The 15,732-nt window shown below is 38.4% G+C and overlaps 1 protein-coding gene across 1 annotated transcript in view; it reads right to left on the reverse strand.

Annotated features, from left to right (window-relative positions):
* Positions 1-15,732, reverse strand: part of Map3k15 (mitogen-activated protein kinase kinase kinase 15) — a 121,839-nt gene that overhangs the window by 50,773 nt on the left and 55,334 nt on the right. Inside the window, exons 7-9 of the mRNA XM_085684891.2 lie at positions 3,951-4,121; positions 1,239-1,351; positions 694-853 (exon numbers count right to left, since the gene is read on the reverse strand). Coding sequence (XP_085541017.1) covers positions 694-853; positions 1,239-1,351; positions 3,951-4,121 — 444 coding nt within the window. The remainder of the gene's footprint in view (positions 1-693; positions 854-1,238; positions 1,352-3,950; positions 4,122-15,732) is intronic.

Raw genomic sequence — 15,732 nt, forward strand, 5'->3', positions numbered from 1 at the left:
GGGGGTCTCATGGCTATGTAGGAGTCAGTACTTCCTTGGAGATAAGATCATCTGGAAGGGAACTGAGGATCAGCTCCCACAATGGCAATGTCTTCCTCAGTGGTCTTGCTGGTAGCTGGGATAACCTAGGGCCAGAGATCCTTTAAAAGGATTAGCTGGCTGGGCTTCTATAGGAATGGGGGTACATTGTGAAACAGCCAGGCAGTATAGGAAGTGAGCAGGATGCCAACACCCTCGATGAAGGTCAACAGAAGACTCTATATCCCCACTGAGCCAACATGGCCAGCAGACTACTGAGTGTTGCCAGCCCAGGTACATCATTTTCTTGAGGTTCTTTTTCAGTTTTACTATATGCTTTATCTCACAAGCATACACATACTAGTATTAAACAGCATTTTGCTCTTGAAGACACAATCTAAAAGAAGTCAAGACGACTGACAGTCTAGTCTCAGGGACAGAGTATGCAAGGATACATTCTATGTGAGCACATATCTGTCTCTTCCAGCCTATACATAAAAGCAATGACCCCTTAGAGCTGTTATGTCTGCCTTAGTTGCTTTAATGAAGAAACAAAAAAGAAACAGCAGTTGTTGTTCTGCTGGGTTTTTTTTTAAAAATATTTTCTCCTTGAATAAGATTTAGAACAGGTTCAGATATGGAGACATGAGATTACTAGGCACAGATGGGACTTACCAAACCGGGGGCTTTAGTTTGAACAACCTCTCTGCTGCCTGGACAGCCTTCCCAATGTCGCTTGCCAACATGCTGACGGTGAAGAACTGACCTACGTCCCAGTAATTGTTCATTTTCTCCAGGCTCCCTTTTCTTCCCAATAAACTGTTCAGCCGGACACCTTAAAAATTTGAGTTTTGATATCATGAAACAAATCTTTCTAGTTCTGCCGCATCGTACAAGGATTTAGGAAAAGGATGAGTAGGCATTTTATTTGGCTGCTGTGTCAGGTTTGCTATTGTAAAGTATTAGTTATTTGAACGAACACACACACACACACACACACACACACACACACACACACACACACACACACTCTAACTAGTCTTGTTGGGTAGGCCAGGCTCTCTGGAAGTCATTATGTAGAATAGGTCCCAGCCTCAAGGAGATCTACCTGCCTCTGCCTTCTGAGTGCTGGGATTAAAGATAGATAAGTTAAACAGAACTTTCTAATGCTCAACTTGTATAAATAAATCATAAATACCTGGAATAATGAACAGCTTTACCTATTTTCCTTAGTTCCATCGAAGTTTCAAACTGTTGTCCCGCAACTATCAGTAAAACTGCAAGGTTAATTCCCGAATAAAGAGATGACTGGAGTTCAAACCCTTTGCGATACCTATAATTATAGAACCACCAAATTCTTATTATATTATCTTATTGGTTTAGAATGAAATGTGCACACAATAATACAAATGATCTTTTCATGAAAATACTTATTACTTTTTTAAAAAAATATTTATTTATTATGTATACAATATTCTGTCTGCATGTATGCCTGCAGACCAGAAGAGGGCACCAGACCTCATTACAGATGGTTGTGAGCCATCGTGTGGTTGCTGGGAATTGAACTCGGGACCTTTGAAAGAACAGGCGATGCTCTTAACCGCTGAGCCATCTCTCCAGCCCAATACTTATTACTTTTAATGTTTTATAGTTATCTCCCCCTAATCCTGATGAACAAGTACATACAGCGTCAAAGTTTTAAAAATGTAACAGCAACACAGTAATTTACACTAAGAAGTTTTTAGTTTTTAGTTTTTCCTAAGATATTTTGATTATAGAAGCTTGTATTGACTATATAAATAAAGAAATAATATGATAACATACAAAAGAAATTTAAACTCCAAAATGATCATTTGCTATCTAAGTCTCATTTTAAGTTAAATTCCTCAGTGTATATTGGGTATTTTTATTTTATAGCAATAGTATCAAACATGGGTTATTTGTCTACATGCCATTTGCTTGCTTGCTTGCTTACATTATCACAACAGTGAATCCCTTATTCATGTATGAGGATACTGCCTGAATATCAGATCCTAAATGGCTATCAATGCAAATGTGCAGGGGAGCTGAGCGGTAGGGAGTTTACCATATTAGGATAGGGAATAAGACAAAAACTACAATTTCATTTTAACTCTCCTCTTTATTCTTTAGTAGACACAGAATGTTTATCCTATTAGCAAGTATGACTACTATGATAAAGAAAAATAATTTATTCAATGGGGTTGAATACCAAGGATTTGCAAACTACGGGTGATTTTCTTTTCATTTATGTGACAAGAGAATTTAGTGACACAATAATTCTTAAAGTGAAAAGCTATCATTTAGCCAGTTACAATGTGGTTTTATGAACTTTGGAGGATAACACAAGTACCACCACACAGACCAGAGGACAGAAAGAAAATCATTGCTACTCAACAGAAGTCCAACCTTCCTCTCACTCTTCAATGTTTTAAGACTTTAAAATTTTATATATCTTACTGTGTTTTTCATCACAATGAAAAGTTATACCAAAGCTAAACATGGTGGAGGTTCATGCCTCTATTCTCAATACTTGCAAGGCTGAGGCAAGAGATTTGCAGTGAATTCAGTATCAGTGTCACCCAACAGATGGGCAAAAAGAGCAGGTGATGTGGGATCACAGTCTAAGAGGGAAGTTGAGCGGATATTGCTCTCTATGGGTCCTAATGTATGGAAGTGGTTGGGAATCCCAGAAAATTTGTGCACATAGAAATTAGGTGGCCGAGATACAGCATATTTCTCTACCCTTTTGCTTTTGGTAGGCCACATGATTTATTTTCACAAAATGTGACACACGTGAGTTCAAATGAGTTCCTGAAAATTATCCTCAGCAGGCCTTGTAGCTCCCACCTTCACTTTAAACATCAGCTGCCAAATATTCATGGGGCCATCTTAGGGTTCCTAGTCCTGCCTAACCCTCAAGCTGATAGCAACTTTAGGAGTGAGGACCAGGATGGGAACGGCCTCAAAATCTCACAGAATCACAAGCCTCCAAAAAATAAAATAGTAAGAATGTGAATCTTTTTTTAACAATTGGGGAAGAACAAAGGCAAAGATACTGGGGAGGAAGTATGCTGGACACAATGATAGAAAGGATTAGGCAAAAGAAGAACAATGAAATGAAACATAAAGATGATTATTTTACTTCCTCCACACTATCTTTGCCCTTGTTCTTCCCCTTAAATGGAACAACTTCTTCATTGTTATCTGTGACGGCCTTCACTACCTTTGTATCTCTACTGTCTTCTCTATCCTATTTAAAAACACAAATGAGAGGCTGAACTATTGCTCAGTAACAGAGGACTTGCCTAGTATGCACAAGGTCTTGGGTTTGATCCCTAGCACCCCCAAAATAAAACGAAATAAAATAAAATTTCAGAACACTCTCTCAGCCTTCTTTATATCCTCCCTCTCTGCTTAACTCCCCCCTCAAGATTTCACCATAAATTGATATCCTAGGGATTTTATTTGCTTGCTGACTTCTCTTACCAGCAAGGCAAGGTCCCTAGAGATAAGGATTCATGCCTGTTGTGTCTGCATCTCCCATACAGATAAGTATCTAGTACAAAATAAGCCTTGGATAAACATTTGTTGAATAAAAGCAGGCAGACATGAATAGCTCACTGGGAGGATGATGCTCAATGGTGGTAGACACAGTTCTGGAAAGGGCAACTGGCAGAAGTACATGAAGCCTCCTTTCTTCTGAATGAGTAAATGAATGGGATAAGCATAAACAACAGCAGGAACCTATTTCTCACAGCTTTCTCTCAGAACCAGAAATGTGAACATCCCTAGACCACATATATTGCAATAGTTTTCACTGTCAGTTGGCAAGCATATATATGCAGTAAGGAAAGCCCTGGCTAATTAGCCTACATGGTTCTGTTCTATGCAGCACTATGCATGCTATTTACCATTCAATGGCACTGTCTCTGCTTGCATACTCTTCACAGCCTGAATCCAGGAAGATGTCCTTGTAGATCCTCCCACACAGGCAAAACATGTCAGGAGCTGGGTGATCACAGCTTTGCAGAACTTGGAGCATGACCTGAAGAGCCTTCTCACGATCACCCGTGCTGTTTCTCCTGAAAAATGTTATGAGATCACAAACATCTAAATTAAGATGTTTATGTATATATGCATTTGTTCTGCTCAAAGGACCAGTACTCTAAGATTTTTTCCCTTTTCAAATGTATCAACTACTTAAGAACTGTGACAGAAAAATCTCATATAAAAGTATAGTCAATTCTTTTCTTGATTTTATTCTTAATCTACCAGAAGAAGAAAAGAGGAAAAAAACAGTATTAAAAAGAGACTTAAGAGTCATTGTCAATCAAATGCAATATATAAACGATGTCTAGATTCATAATCAGACAAATCCACTGTAAAAAAAATGTAAGACATTAGAGAGATGGCTCGGTGGTTACAGGCACTTACTGCTCTTACAGAAGATCCAGATTTTGTTCTCAGTATCCCATGTCAAGTAGCTCACAACCATCTATTACCCTAATTGCAGGAGATTTAATACCCTCTTCTTGCCTCTGCATGTACCATGGTGTGCACATATACAAGCAGGCAAAACACTCATAAACATAAAATGAAAATAAATCTTTCTAAAAAGTAAAACTGTGAAATTATGAACACTGATATTAAGGAATTGTTATTAATTTTAGCTATGATACCATATCTATAATTAGTTCATAAAAGCACCCTTAACCTTGATATATCTGTTGAGGAAATGGAATATCTTTGATTCATAATAAAATCTGATCTTTGAGTAGAAGAAAGTGAGGGTTAAGGTAAAATAAAATTGTGCTTTTGCAAATTTATCTATTCAAATGAATAAAGGGTACATGGAGATTAATTATAATGATGGTTAGTTTTACATATCAACTTGACTTTGCTAATGGTTTCCCAGAGACTTGGTAAAAATATCATTAAAAATGTCATTTCTTGGTATGTGGGAGAGACTGGCATTTGAGTCAATAGATTAAAGACCCACCAGCACCAATGCTAGTTAGCACCACTAACACACTGCAGTCCAAGTAGACCAAAAAGGCCAATCTCAATCTATTTTTCTCCTTCCCTCCCTTTGAGCTGTGAAATTATGTTCTCCAGACCTTAGACATTGAAGTTCCTGGTTCTAGGTTTTCAGACTTCAGGGATCATGTACAGTGGCACTCCTAATTCTCATGCCTTTGGACTCACTGAATTCTACCACTGGTTTTTCTGGGTCTGCGACCTGAAGGCAGCCTATGATGGGGCTTCTCGGGCTCTATAATCACACGAGATAATCTTAGTAATAAATACTTTTGCATTTCCATTTCCTCCATCTTTTTTAGACATGATCTCACTTTGTAGGTGTGGTTGTTTCCAGAATTTACTGTGTAGACGAGGCTGAGGACTCAAACACACAGTGATTCTGCCTTTGCCTTTCTAGTGCTCATATAAACATGTGCTATTGCTCTTTGTCTATGAAGATCCTTGCCTACAATTACAGCATTCTCCAATGTTTGAAATTTTACATAAAAATTAAAAGATAGGCAAACATCCTGACTTTAACAACTCAACTTCTTTTTTTCGGGGGAGGAATTCTTGGAGACTGGATTTTTCTGTAGCTTTGGAGCCTGTCCTGGAACTAGCTGTAGACCAGGCTGGCCTCAAACTCACAGAGATCCTCATGACTCTGCCCCCTGAGTGCTGGGATTAAAGGCATGTGCCACCACTGCCTGGTTACAATTCAACTTCTAGAATTTATAATATACAATTTTCCCAAAAAGTTTTGAAAAATACTTTTGTTATGGCGTTGCTTGTAATAGTGAACAACTGGAGATGATTGTAAATGTCTGTTGACAGAATGAACAGATAAATGTTTAACAACCAAGCTATGTAATACTATGCAGTCCTTAGAAAGGAATAAATACATAATAATATAGAATAATATCTATAATGTTGTATGGAAAAGTGCTAATAAAAAGCATGATCCTGTTCTTTGAAATAAACACTACCAACACATAATTTCATGCATATAGACAGAAGCCTGGAAGGATACACATTAAACTCTTTAGAAAACTCTCGTGAGGATTTGTATAAAATGGTAGTCTTTATGCTTTGTTAATAACTAGTCTAGTGAATCCTTTAAATATTTTGTTGAGACATGTCACTCAGCCCAAGCTGAACTGAGACCCAGTATGTAGGCCAGGCTGGCCTAAACCTCATGGCAGTCCTCCTGCTTCAGCCTCCAAAATTCTGAGATTATATGTGCCAGCTACTACACCCAGCTTTATCCTAGTAAATCAATAAAGAAACTATTCTTCTTAAATTTTGGTATTTTTATAGCAGGATCTTAAAAATGTTTTCTTTCCTAAAGACACACCTCAAAAGCTTACTTCATCATCTAAGAAGACAGAATAGCACCTAAATAGCCTTTCTCAACTAGGGTTCCACAATAAAATTAAACCCTAGAGAGCATTGTCATATCATTTGTATGACTATTTTCTACATTCTTCCAAAGATGGTACATGACTAGCCCCACTGCATACTCAGGAAAGTATTATTCATGTCATTCATTGGATGCCATAGGGCATTAGGGTTTAATTCTCTTGTTGGAATGTAACTCAGATTGAGAAGGGCTAGTGTAGACATTTGGCATCCTTTTGGGAACCTGTAAAAATTAAGCCTATTTTTCTACTCTCTTTTTCTATCTTCTTCCTTGGTCTTGTTTTAATGCATTTGTGTTCCCACTCTCTTTGTCATATAGTATTTAATTTAACCAGGCTGCAAATCAGACTTCTTTTTATATAGCCTACCATGATATTCTTTAATTTTTTAACAGATACCAAACCAACTCATCTAGATAACTCCTAACTAGTTATGCTTACTAAATGCTTACTAAAGCATCTAGATAACTCCTAACATCTATGGTAAGAATGTGAAAAATTATTAAATTTCTATACCTGTTACTAGACAACTTTTGGGGGATGAAATATTCAGGATTTTTCAAAGAATGTGCTCAACTCACCTAAATGCTTTCAAGTTGAGCTACTTTTTTTCTGGACTAGTTATACTAAAATTTCCTTTTGAGCTTTTAAAATTATTATTAACTTGAACTTACCCTTGTTAAAACAAAATGCCTTTTGAATAAACAGAAAACAAATCAAACACCTCAAAAAATGAAAAGCCAAGAGATTTTCAGCTTAAAAGCCAGTTTAAGACAGGCGCTAAACAGCTTATCCCTTTACTGGTTACTAATCAGCTTTCAGATCTGCTTATCATTTTCAGATCCCAAGTATTCAGAAACAAGCCCTACAGATAAAAACTCCTATGTTTAATCAGTCAGCAACGGCAGTTTCTGACACTAAGGACATATCACAATGATGAGAAAATAAAGATGATAGTGGTCTTAACCTTATTAGACATACCTAGGGGTCTTTAAAAGTCCTGGAATCCAGTGTGCACACCAGATCAATTAAATGTGACTCTCCAGTCATGAGACTTGAACATCCATGCCTTTTATCCTGCACATTCGGACCCAGTATGTCTGCACTCTTGCTAAATCTATGGAACAATTCTCAGTCCTTGAGCTGTCTGATAATTTGATCCACACATGCATTTGACCTGTATGTGTACATGACAACTGTGGCTCCTTTTTCATTCATTTGAGTAGCAGGACACTGCAGTCACCTGATTATCCCCTTACTAGAGCTTGATTATTACTTATATCTATCATCTTAACAATGGAGATCTCCAAACGCAAACATTTGGCCCTTCTCCTCTGTATCAAATACATTAAATCTATTCATAGTATAATCTAGTTATAACCCGAGTTTTCAAACCATCTATATTCTAACAGCCATCAAATTTCTACTTCTGGCTCATATTATCCCCCAAACTCCAGATTTTTATCTCCACCTGAGCATATCCTTTGCATGTCTAATCTCTCAAATTCAATACATCTAAAATTATTTGATCACACTATCATAATGGCCTTTATGAAGCCTTTTTCATCTTGTTCAATTATCAGTTCATTATCCTTGTTATTTAGGCTAAAAAATAACATTAGTCATGCTTTATGTACCCTAATACTGTTCTATTCATCAAACAGATGCCACTGGTTTTTATTTCAAACCATATCTGAAAAATACACTCCTCATGACTTCCACAGTTAGCACCATGGCCCAAGCCACAGTTATTCCCCCTCCCCCTTTTCCCTTACCTCTCTACAATGTATTCTTAATGCAGAAGTCATTGATCCTGCCACAATTTTATGTCAGGTAGCAGGTCCAATCTAACCTCTCCTGGAGCAAGTTGGTGTATTGCTGCATCCCGGCACTCTAGAGGCTAAGGCAGGAGGAGTATTGTAAATTGAGACCTGACTACACAATGAGACTTTGATTTAAACAATACAGCAACAACTCTTCAGGGACACTTAGTTTAGAAAAGGTATCATTTTCTAAAAATGGCCTCCAATACTTTCCAAGATATCGCAGTTAGTTATTTCTCCAATCTCATCTCTTACCACCTATACACCCATCATCTATTTACCTGCTCCAGCTGTGCAAGCCTTCTTGCCGCTACCTGTGCTAGTCTCTCTACCTATAGCTTTCCTCCCCATGTATTTAAATGACATGACCCCTGACTGCTTTCTGATATTACTCCATATAACTTTCTAATGAGTGAGGTCTTCTCTAAAGAACCACCATCCTTTCAAGAACATTGTCTTGCAGGTGCTGAAAATAAAATAAAAGACTTTTAGGACATACAAACATGTGAACAGTTCTTCCTATGTGGGAAATCATGATGAAGTCAATTACAGAAGTATGACAATTTCCACACTTTCTTGCCTGGTTTAAGTAGACCACTGAAGGAAAGAGCCTTTGACAGTAGAGACAAGGAGTAAATCAGCTTTTTTTTGAAAACAGTATTAAGATGACAGAGAATCCAATTTAGAATTATCCCTAAGCAAAATAAAATCACTCACCCTAACAATTCTGTAGTTCTATCTCCATTCCCTGAATTTAGTCTAGAAATAAAAGATAAGCGCAGAAACCAAAAGCCATCACATACATCAATCATGCGATTCCAGGCCCTGCAAAAACTGAGTCCAAAGATATCAGAAACGGCAGTTCCTGGCTCTTTTTGCATAAATATTAATAAGACAGAAAAGGCAGCAGAGGGACAGGGGGTTGGGGTTGGCCTAATCACAGGTAAAGTGAATCAGATGAGAAATGCAATCCATTGTCAACCTAGTATTCTCTAGAACTATTAAAAATGCCATAAATGCTAATCATCAGACCTAGACAAGGCTTCCAATATTCATAGGAACAAACAAAATTAAACCATACTTCGACTTGGGTCTTTGAGAAAAGATATGTGGAGTACAGTAAAATTCTAAGATGTGCAGAGAAGCAGAAAAATGTGATCCAATAATTGAGATACAACATAACCAATGGACTGACCCAGAGATGACTTTACTGAAAGTAAAAGGACTTGAGAGAGATGTGGGTACCTATGTGGATGATCTAAGCATTTGGGAGGCTAAGACAAGAGGAATTCGATGAGGTCCAGGCTAGCCTGAGAAACAGTGTGAGACTCTGTCACAAAAAAATCTGCTCCACACTTGGAAGGCAGAGGCAAGCAGATTTCTGTGAGTTAGAGGCCAGTCTGGTTTACAAAGCGAGTTCCAGGACAGCCAGAACTGTAACACAGAGAAATCCTGTCTTGGAGAAAAGCAAAACAAATAAACAAAAATCTACTCCAAACAAAAATTTAAAATCAATTATTAACAATACATTGTTAATAATTTATATTCTATAAATATTGTACATGGTGGGGGTAGAGAAAGGGAGAGAAAGAGGAAAGAGGGGAGAGAAGGAATTAAGGAATAAGGCAGAGAAAGAAGAGAAATGAAATCTCTAGAACCCAAGTCTAAGAACCATAGGAAAAAAATTTTCAAATCACTGAATGGGTATATACAAATTCTGACACTACCCAAAGAAGGAGGAGCTGGGGAACTAGATCAATCAAAACTATACAAACTGAGGCTGGATGGGAGTGGAAAGTGACTAGGAAGGGGCAAAAAAAGGTAACTTTTGTGGATGAAATCATTGTAGCTCTCAGCACTGGTAATCTGATGAGTATTATTTTGTTGGCCACACTCATCAAATTATTTACTTCTAATGTTACATTTTATTGTATATAAACTATGCCACAATAGAGTTGTGTTAAGAGCATACAGAAGATAATTGGGGTATCTGAAAGTGTTTTATGGGGTCACTGGTGGGTCTGTTTTCTTTCAGACACTCTCCTAGTCTTTGCCCTTCTGCTTTGTTCAGGGTAAGTCTTTAGGCTTTTATGACCATATATCTATCTGGTTATCGCCACTGGAAGGTCATCTAGGCAGTTAAGTGGAGGATGGTGATGAAGAAAAGACCAAGCAACTTTGTCGGTCCTTTCTTGCTTTGGGGAACCTTTGACGGCAGCTGGTTCTCTTCCACAGATAGCTCCCAGGAGACTGCCTCAGGATCACTAATCCAGGTTACGCCTATATCTGGCTTCTGGTAATGTCACCCTCTATTCTAGACCTCTCCAGGGAAAGGATGGCACAGCTTTCTATAGCTGTTAATTTCTAAGCTGCCTCTTGGTTTTCTGATTCCATCAACTCTTTCATTGTCTATGCAACCAATTTCCCATGTTCAGTTTCCTCCATGTTAAGTACATGGGGTAGTTTCTGTTTCCTGATTGGGCTCTGATAGATACACACCTGCCAGAGGAAAGCAGGTGCCCTCCCCTGGCCAGACGCCTCATATTTACAGAAGAAGGGAACGACTAGAAACAACCTATTTTGTCATATGAACAATGCCCATAGCCAAAGAAACGCAAACCAAAATAGTTGTTTCCTACTCTACAAGTAGTTCCAAGTTGCACCACAGGCAGAACCTCTTGCCGTGCTCCCACCCTGCCAAGCTTCCCCAGCCTTCAGGGGGATTCGAAGAAATATGTGCTGGCTCTGCACTGACCAGAAGACTGTGGAACAGAACTGGACATTTCGCAGACTGTTCCTTCCACCTGCACAAAGGCAGCAGGATCTGAAGCATATTCTTGCTTTGAGCCTGTCCTGTGACATGTTACTAGAAATCTTCACAAAGGATCCAGTTAAAGGCTTCACTTCTTACTTACAAATTGTTGCAGGCTCACTGCAGCCTATTTCCTTTCCGTCCTGATCACCCAGACTCCATTTTCCAATTTCCCTTGCAATTAATTAGGATGAAAGAACACATGAAGGAAGGAGTAATGAACAGTAATCCCTTATCAGGCTCATAGAAGTCTCCATACAATGACTGAAAAGTAGAAACAACCCAAATACCCACCAACAGATGAAATGATAACTAAAATGTGATCTATAGCATGCTCAGCCACAAAAATGAGGTACTGGCATTCTCCAACATAAATGAATGTTTTAAATATTATGTCATATGACAAAAGCCACACACAAAACAACATGTATTTTATTGCTCTATTTATAGGGAATTGCCAAATCATGCAAAACCATAGACAGGGACAAAGAAGAAGAATATTGGTTAGCTAGTGAGGAGAGGGAGGTGGAAGTAACTACGAATGGGTTGTCAGAACAGATTAATAGTGAACAGGGGGGAAAGCTGGAGGAAACAAGAAAGGGAAGTGACTGGTAATGGATAGATTTATTCAGAGGGAATGCTGCAAATGCTCTAAAATTAACTGTAGTTATATGCCTACTTTTATTATAACTTAATATGCCACTTGGTTGATATCCCTGGGAAGGACTTAGAAGAGAGGAAGGAGGGGAAACTGTGGTTGGGATATAATATATGAGAGAAGAATAAATTAAAAAAATAACTATGGTTTAGTGGTACAACTCTGTTGCATGAGGGAAGAGAAATTCTCACCATTGCAAGCCATTAACTTTGTGGGCTGTTTCTTATAGCAGTAACCTTCCCCTGGTGAATACATAAGTCAACAATACTAAGAAGGCAGATTGTTTCCATGGTCAGGAAGATAAACTCTCCGAGGAGGCTATCATCTCTCCTGAGTCTATCAAATACAGAGAAATCTGGAACATACCTGGGGTCCCTGAGTAGGAAGACTTCTATCACCACTGACCTGGTCTAATCTATGTAAATTTCTATTCTTCCACATCCTCTGCTTTGGGTCCTAATTCAATGGATACTATTTGTGGAGGTTTGGGTGAAAATGCACCCCATAGGTTCTGAATACCTGGTCTCCTTTTGGTACTATTTGGGGAGGCTATGGAACCTATAGGAGGTAGAGCCTGTCACTTAGTTCCATGGTTCCTCCACCATTATGGACTCTCTCTCTCTCTCTCTCTCTGGAACTGTAAGCGAATAAACTCTTTCTTCTATAAGTCACTTTTGGTCATGGTGTTTTATCACAGCCACGAAAGTAAATAATATAATATGGGTGGTGGCTATATATTTTCCCACTCCCCTTCCTTCCTCTATTTTCTATATATACTGAATATCACTGAAATATTTTATGTATACACTCACATGTAAATAAAGAAGACATGAAAAAACTTGCTTTTTGCTGCCAAACCCTGAAAATAACTATAGCATCCATACATATGCATTCATTACATACGGATCACTTCCAACTCAATACTGTAGCCAATGACTTAGACATTAGATAATTTACTCCATTCAACAAATATTTAGCAAATGCTTGCATACAGGTTGCATAGTGATCTGAAGCACTGGGTATATATAGTGGCCTAGTATATACCAAGACATAGTCCCCCACCTCAAATTCAGAGTCTAGTGGGGGAGATGATAGATATTACACAAATGAACACAGAGATGTGTCCCTTTCAGATTTAGTACCAGCCTCTCTCAGAAAGGGATGCTTGAACTAGATTCTGAAGGATGATCCCAGTCAGTCTAAGGTGATGACAGAAAAAGTATTCCCAGAAGAGGAACTCCACATGGAAGCACCCACAGGTATCAACAACCTGCTGTTCCTCACACTGAAGAGCAGCTGAAGTGCAGTGAGCTAGAGAAGGAACCAGACCACTGGAGCTATGTTTAGTACTCTTCTGAAAAGTTTTTCTAAAGCTCTGCCTAACCAAGAGACATATCCAGAGCAACTCAGCAGTTTTTGTTCAAACTTTACATTTTATTCCAAATGATTTTTCAAAGTTTAGCTCCTTCCAAGATGTGTTTGTCTAAATACCTAAGGAGAAGCTTGTTCTTGTCTAGGGATGAACTACCCATTTGGCCTTCCTCACATCTTCACAAATCAAGAAAGTTGACACATGGCCAGTTGAACCTTCCATGTTTTGGAACTCATTTTATGTGCATTCTGACTATCCAGTTACTAGTCCCATAAGAGATGAACTTACAGGAACTCTCAACTTTCTCTTACCGATTTTATTGAGCTCTACATTTTTCTCTGTTCCCCTCTCTGCCTCTCCCCTCCCACGGTCCCCATGCTCCCAATTTACACAGGAGCTCTTGACTTTTTCTACTTCCCATGTAGATTAGAACTATGTATGTCTCTCTTAGGGTCCTCATTGCTGTCTAGGTTCTCTGGGATTGTGATTTATAGGCTGGTTTTCTTTGTTTTATGTCTAAAAACCACTTATGAGTGAGTACATGTGATAATTGTCTTTCTGTGTCTGGGTTACCTCACTCAAAATAATGTTTTCTAGCTCCATCCATTTGCCTGCAAATGTCAAGATGTCATTATTTTTTCTGCTCTGTAGTACTCCATTGTGTAAATGTACCATATTTTCCTTATCCATTCTTCAGTCAAGGGGCATTTGGATTGTTTCCAGGTTCTGGCTATGACAAACAATGCTGCTATGAACATAGTTGAGCACATGTCCTTGTGGTATGATTGACCATCCTTTGGATATATACCCAGAAGTGGTATTACTGGGTCTTGAGAAAGGTTGTTTCCTAATTTTCTGAGAAATCACCATACTGATATCCAAAGGGGCTGTACCAGCTTGCATTCCCACCAGCAATGCAGAGGTGTTTCCTTTTCCCCACAACCTCTCCAGCATAAGTTGTCATCAGTGTTTTTTATCTTGGCCATTCTTACAGGTGTAAGATGGAATCTCAAGAGTTGTTTTGCTTTACATTTCTCTGATGACTAAGGATGTTGAGCATTTCCTTAAGTGTCTTTCAGCCATTTCAGATTCCTCTGTTGAGAGCTGTTTAGGTCTATACTCCATTTTTTATTGGATTATGTGTTCTTTTGATGACCAATTTCTTAAGTTCTTTGTATATTTTGGAGATCAGTCCTCTGTCTGATGTGGAGTTGGTGAAAATCTTTTCCCATTCTGTAGGCTGTCGTTTTGTCTTGTTGACCATGTCCTTTGCTTTACAGAAGCTTTTCAGTTTTAGGAGGTCCCATTTATTAATTGTTTCTCTCAGTGTCTGTGTTGTTGGGGTTATATTTAGGAAGTGGTCTCCTGTGCCAATGCGTTCAAGTCTACTTCCCACTTTCTCTTCTATAAGGTTCAGTGTGGCTGGCTTTATGTTGAGGTCTTTGATCCATTTGGACTTGAGTTTCGTGCATGGTGATAGATATGGGTCTATCTTCATTCTTCTACATGTTGATATCCAGTTATGCCAGCACCATTCACTGGATATGGTTTCTTTTTTCCATTTTAGATTGTTTGCTTCTTTGTCAAAAATCAAGTTTTCATAGGTGTGAGCATTGATATTCGGGTCTTTGATTCAGTTCCAATGGTCTTCCTGTCTGTTTTTATGCTAGCCAATACCAGGCTATTTTCAGTACTGTAGCTCTGTAACAGAGTTTGAAGTCAGGGATTGTGATGCCTCCAGAGGTTCTTTTATTGTACAGGACTGTTTTGGTTGTCCTGGGTTTTTGCTTTTCCATATGAAGTTGAGTGCCATTCTTTCAAGGTCTTTGGAGAATTTTGCTGGGATTTTTATGGGCATTGCACTGAATCTATAGATTGCTTTTGGTTAAGATTACCATTTTTACTATGTTAATTTTACCTACCCAAGAGCAAGCAAGATCTTTCCACTTTCTGGTGTCTTCTTCAATTTCTTTCTTCAAAGATTTAAAGTTTTTGTCATACAAGTCTTCCACTTGTTTGGTTAGAGTTACTCCGAGATATTTTATGCTATTTGTGGCAATTATGAAGGGTGATGTTTCTCTGATTTCTTCCCCAGCCCATTTATCATCTGTGTAAAGGAGGGCTACTGATTTTTTTTGAGTTAATCTTGTATCCTGCTACATTACTGAAAGTGTTTATGAGTTGTAGAAGTTCCTTGGTAGAATTTTTGGGGTCGCTTATGTAAACTACCATATCATCAGCAAATAGTGAGAGTTTGACTTCTTTTCCAATTTGTATCCTCTTGATCTCCTTTTGGTGTCTTATTGCTCGAGCTAGGACCTCAAGAACTATACTGAATAGATACGGAGAGAGTGGACAACCTTGTCTAGTTCCTGATTTCAGTGGGATCGTCGTGAATTTCTCTACATTTAGTCTGATATTGGCTGTTGGCTTGCTGTATATTGCCTGTATTATGTTTAGGTATAGGAACTCTCAACTTACTGTCATCTGATTTGCTAGGCGACTCTTCTTAAAAGCACAAAATAGTTTGTTACTAAAGTAAGATGTGGTATACATTGTATTGAGTCCCTACATGAGGCTTAATTTATTTC

The sequence above is a fragment of the Myodes glareolus genome, chromosome X (genome assembly GCF_982192425.1).
Source record: "Myodes glareolus chromosome X, mMyoGla1.1, whole genome shotgun sequence".
In the NCBI taxonomy this organism is placed as follows: Eukaryota; Metazoa; Chordata; class Mammalia; order Rodentia; family Cricetidae; genus Myodes; species Myodes glareolus.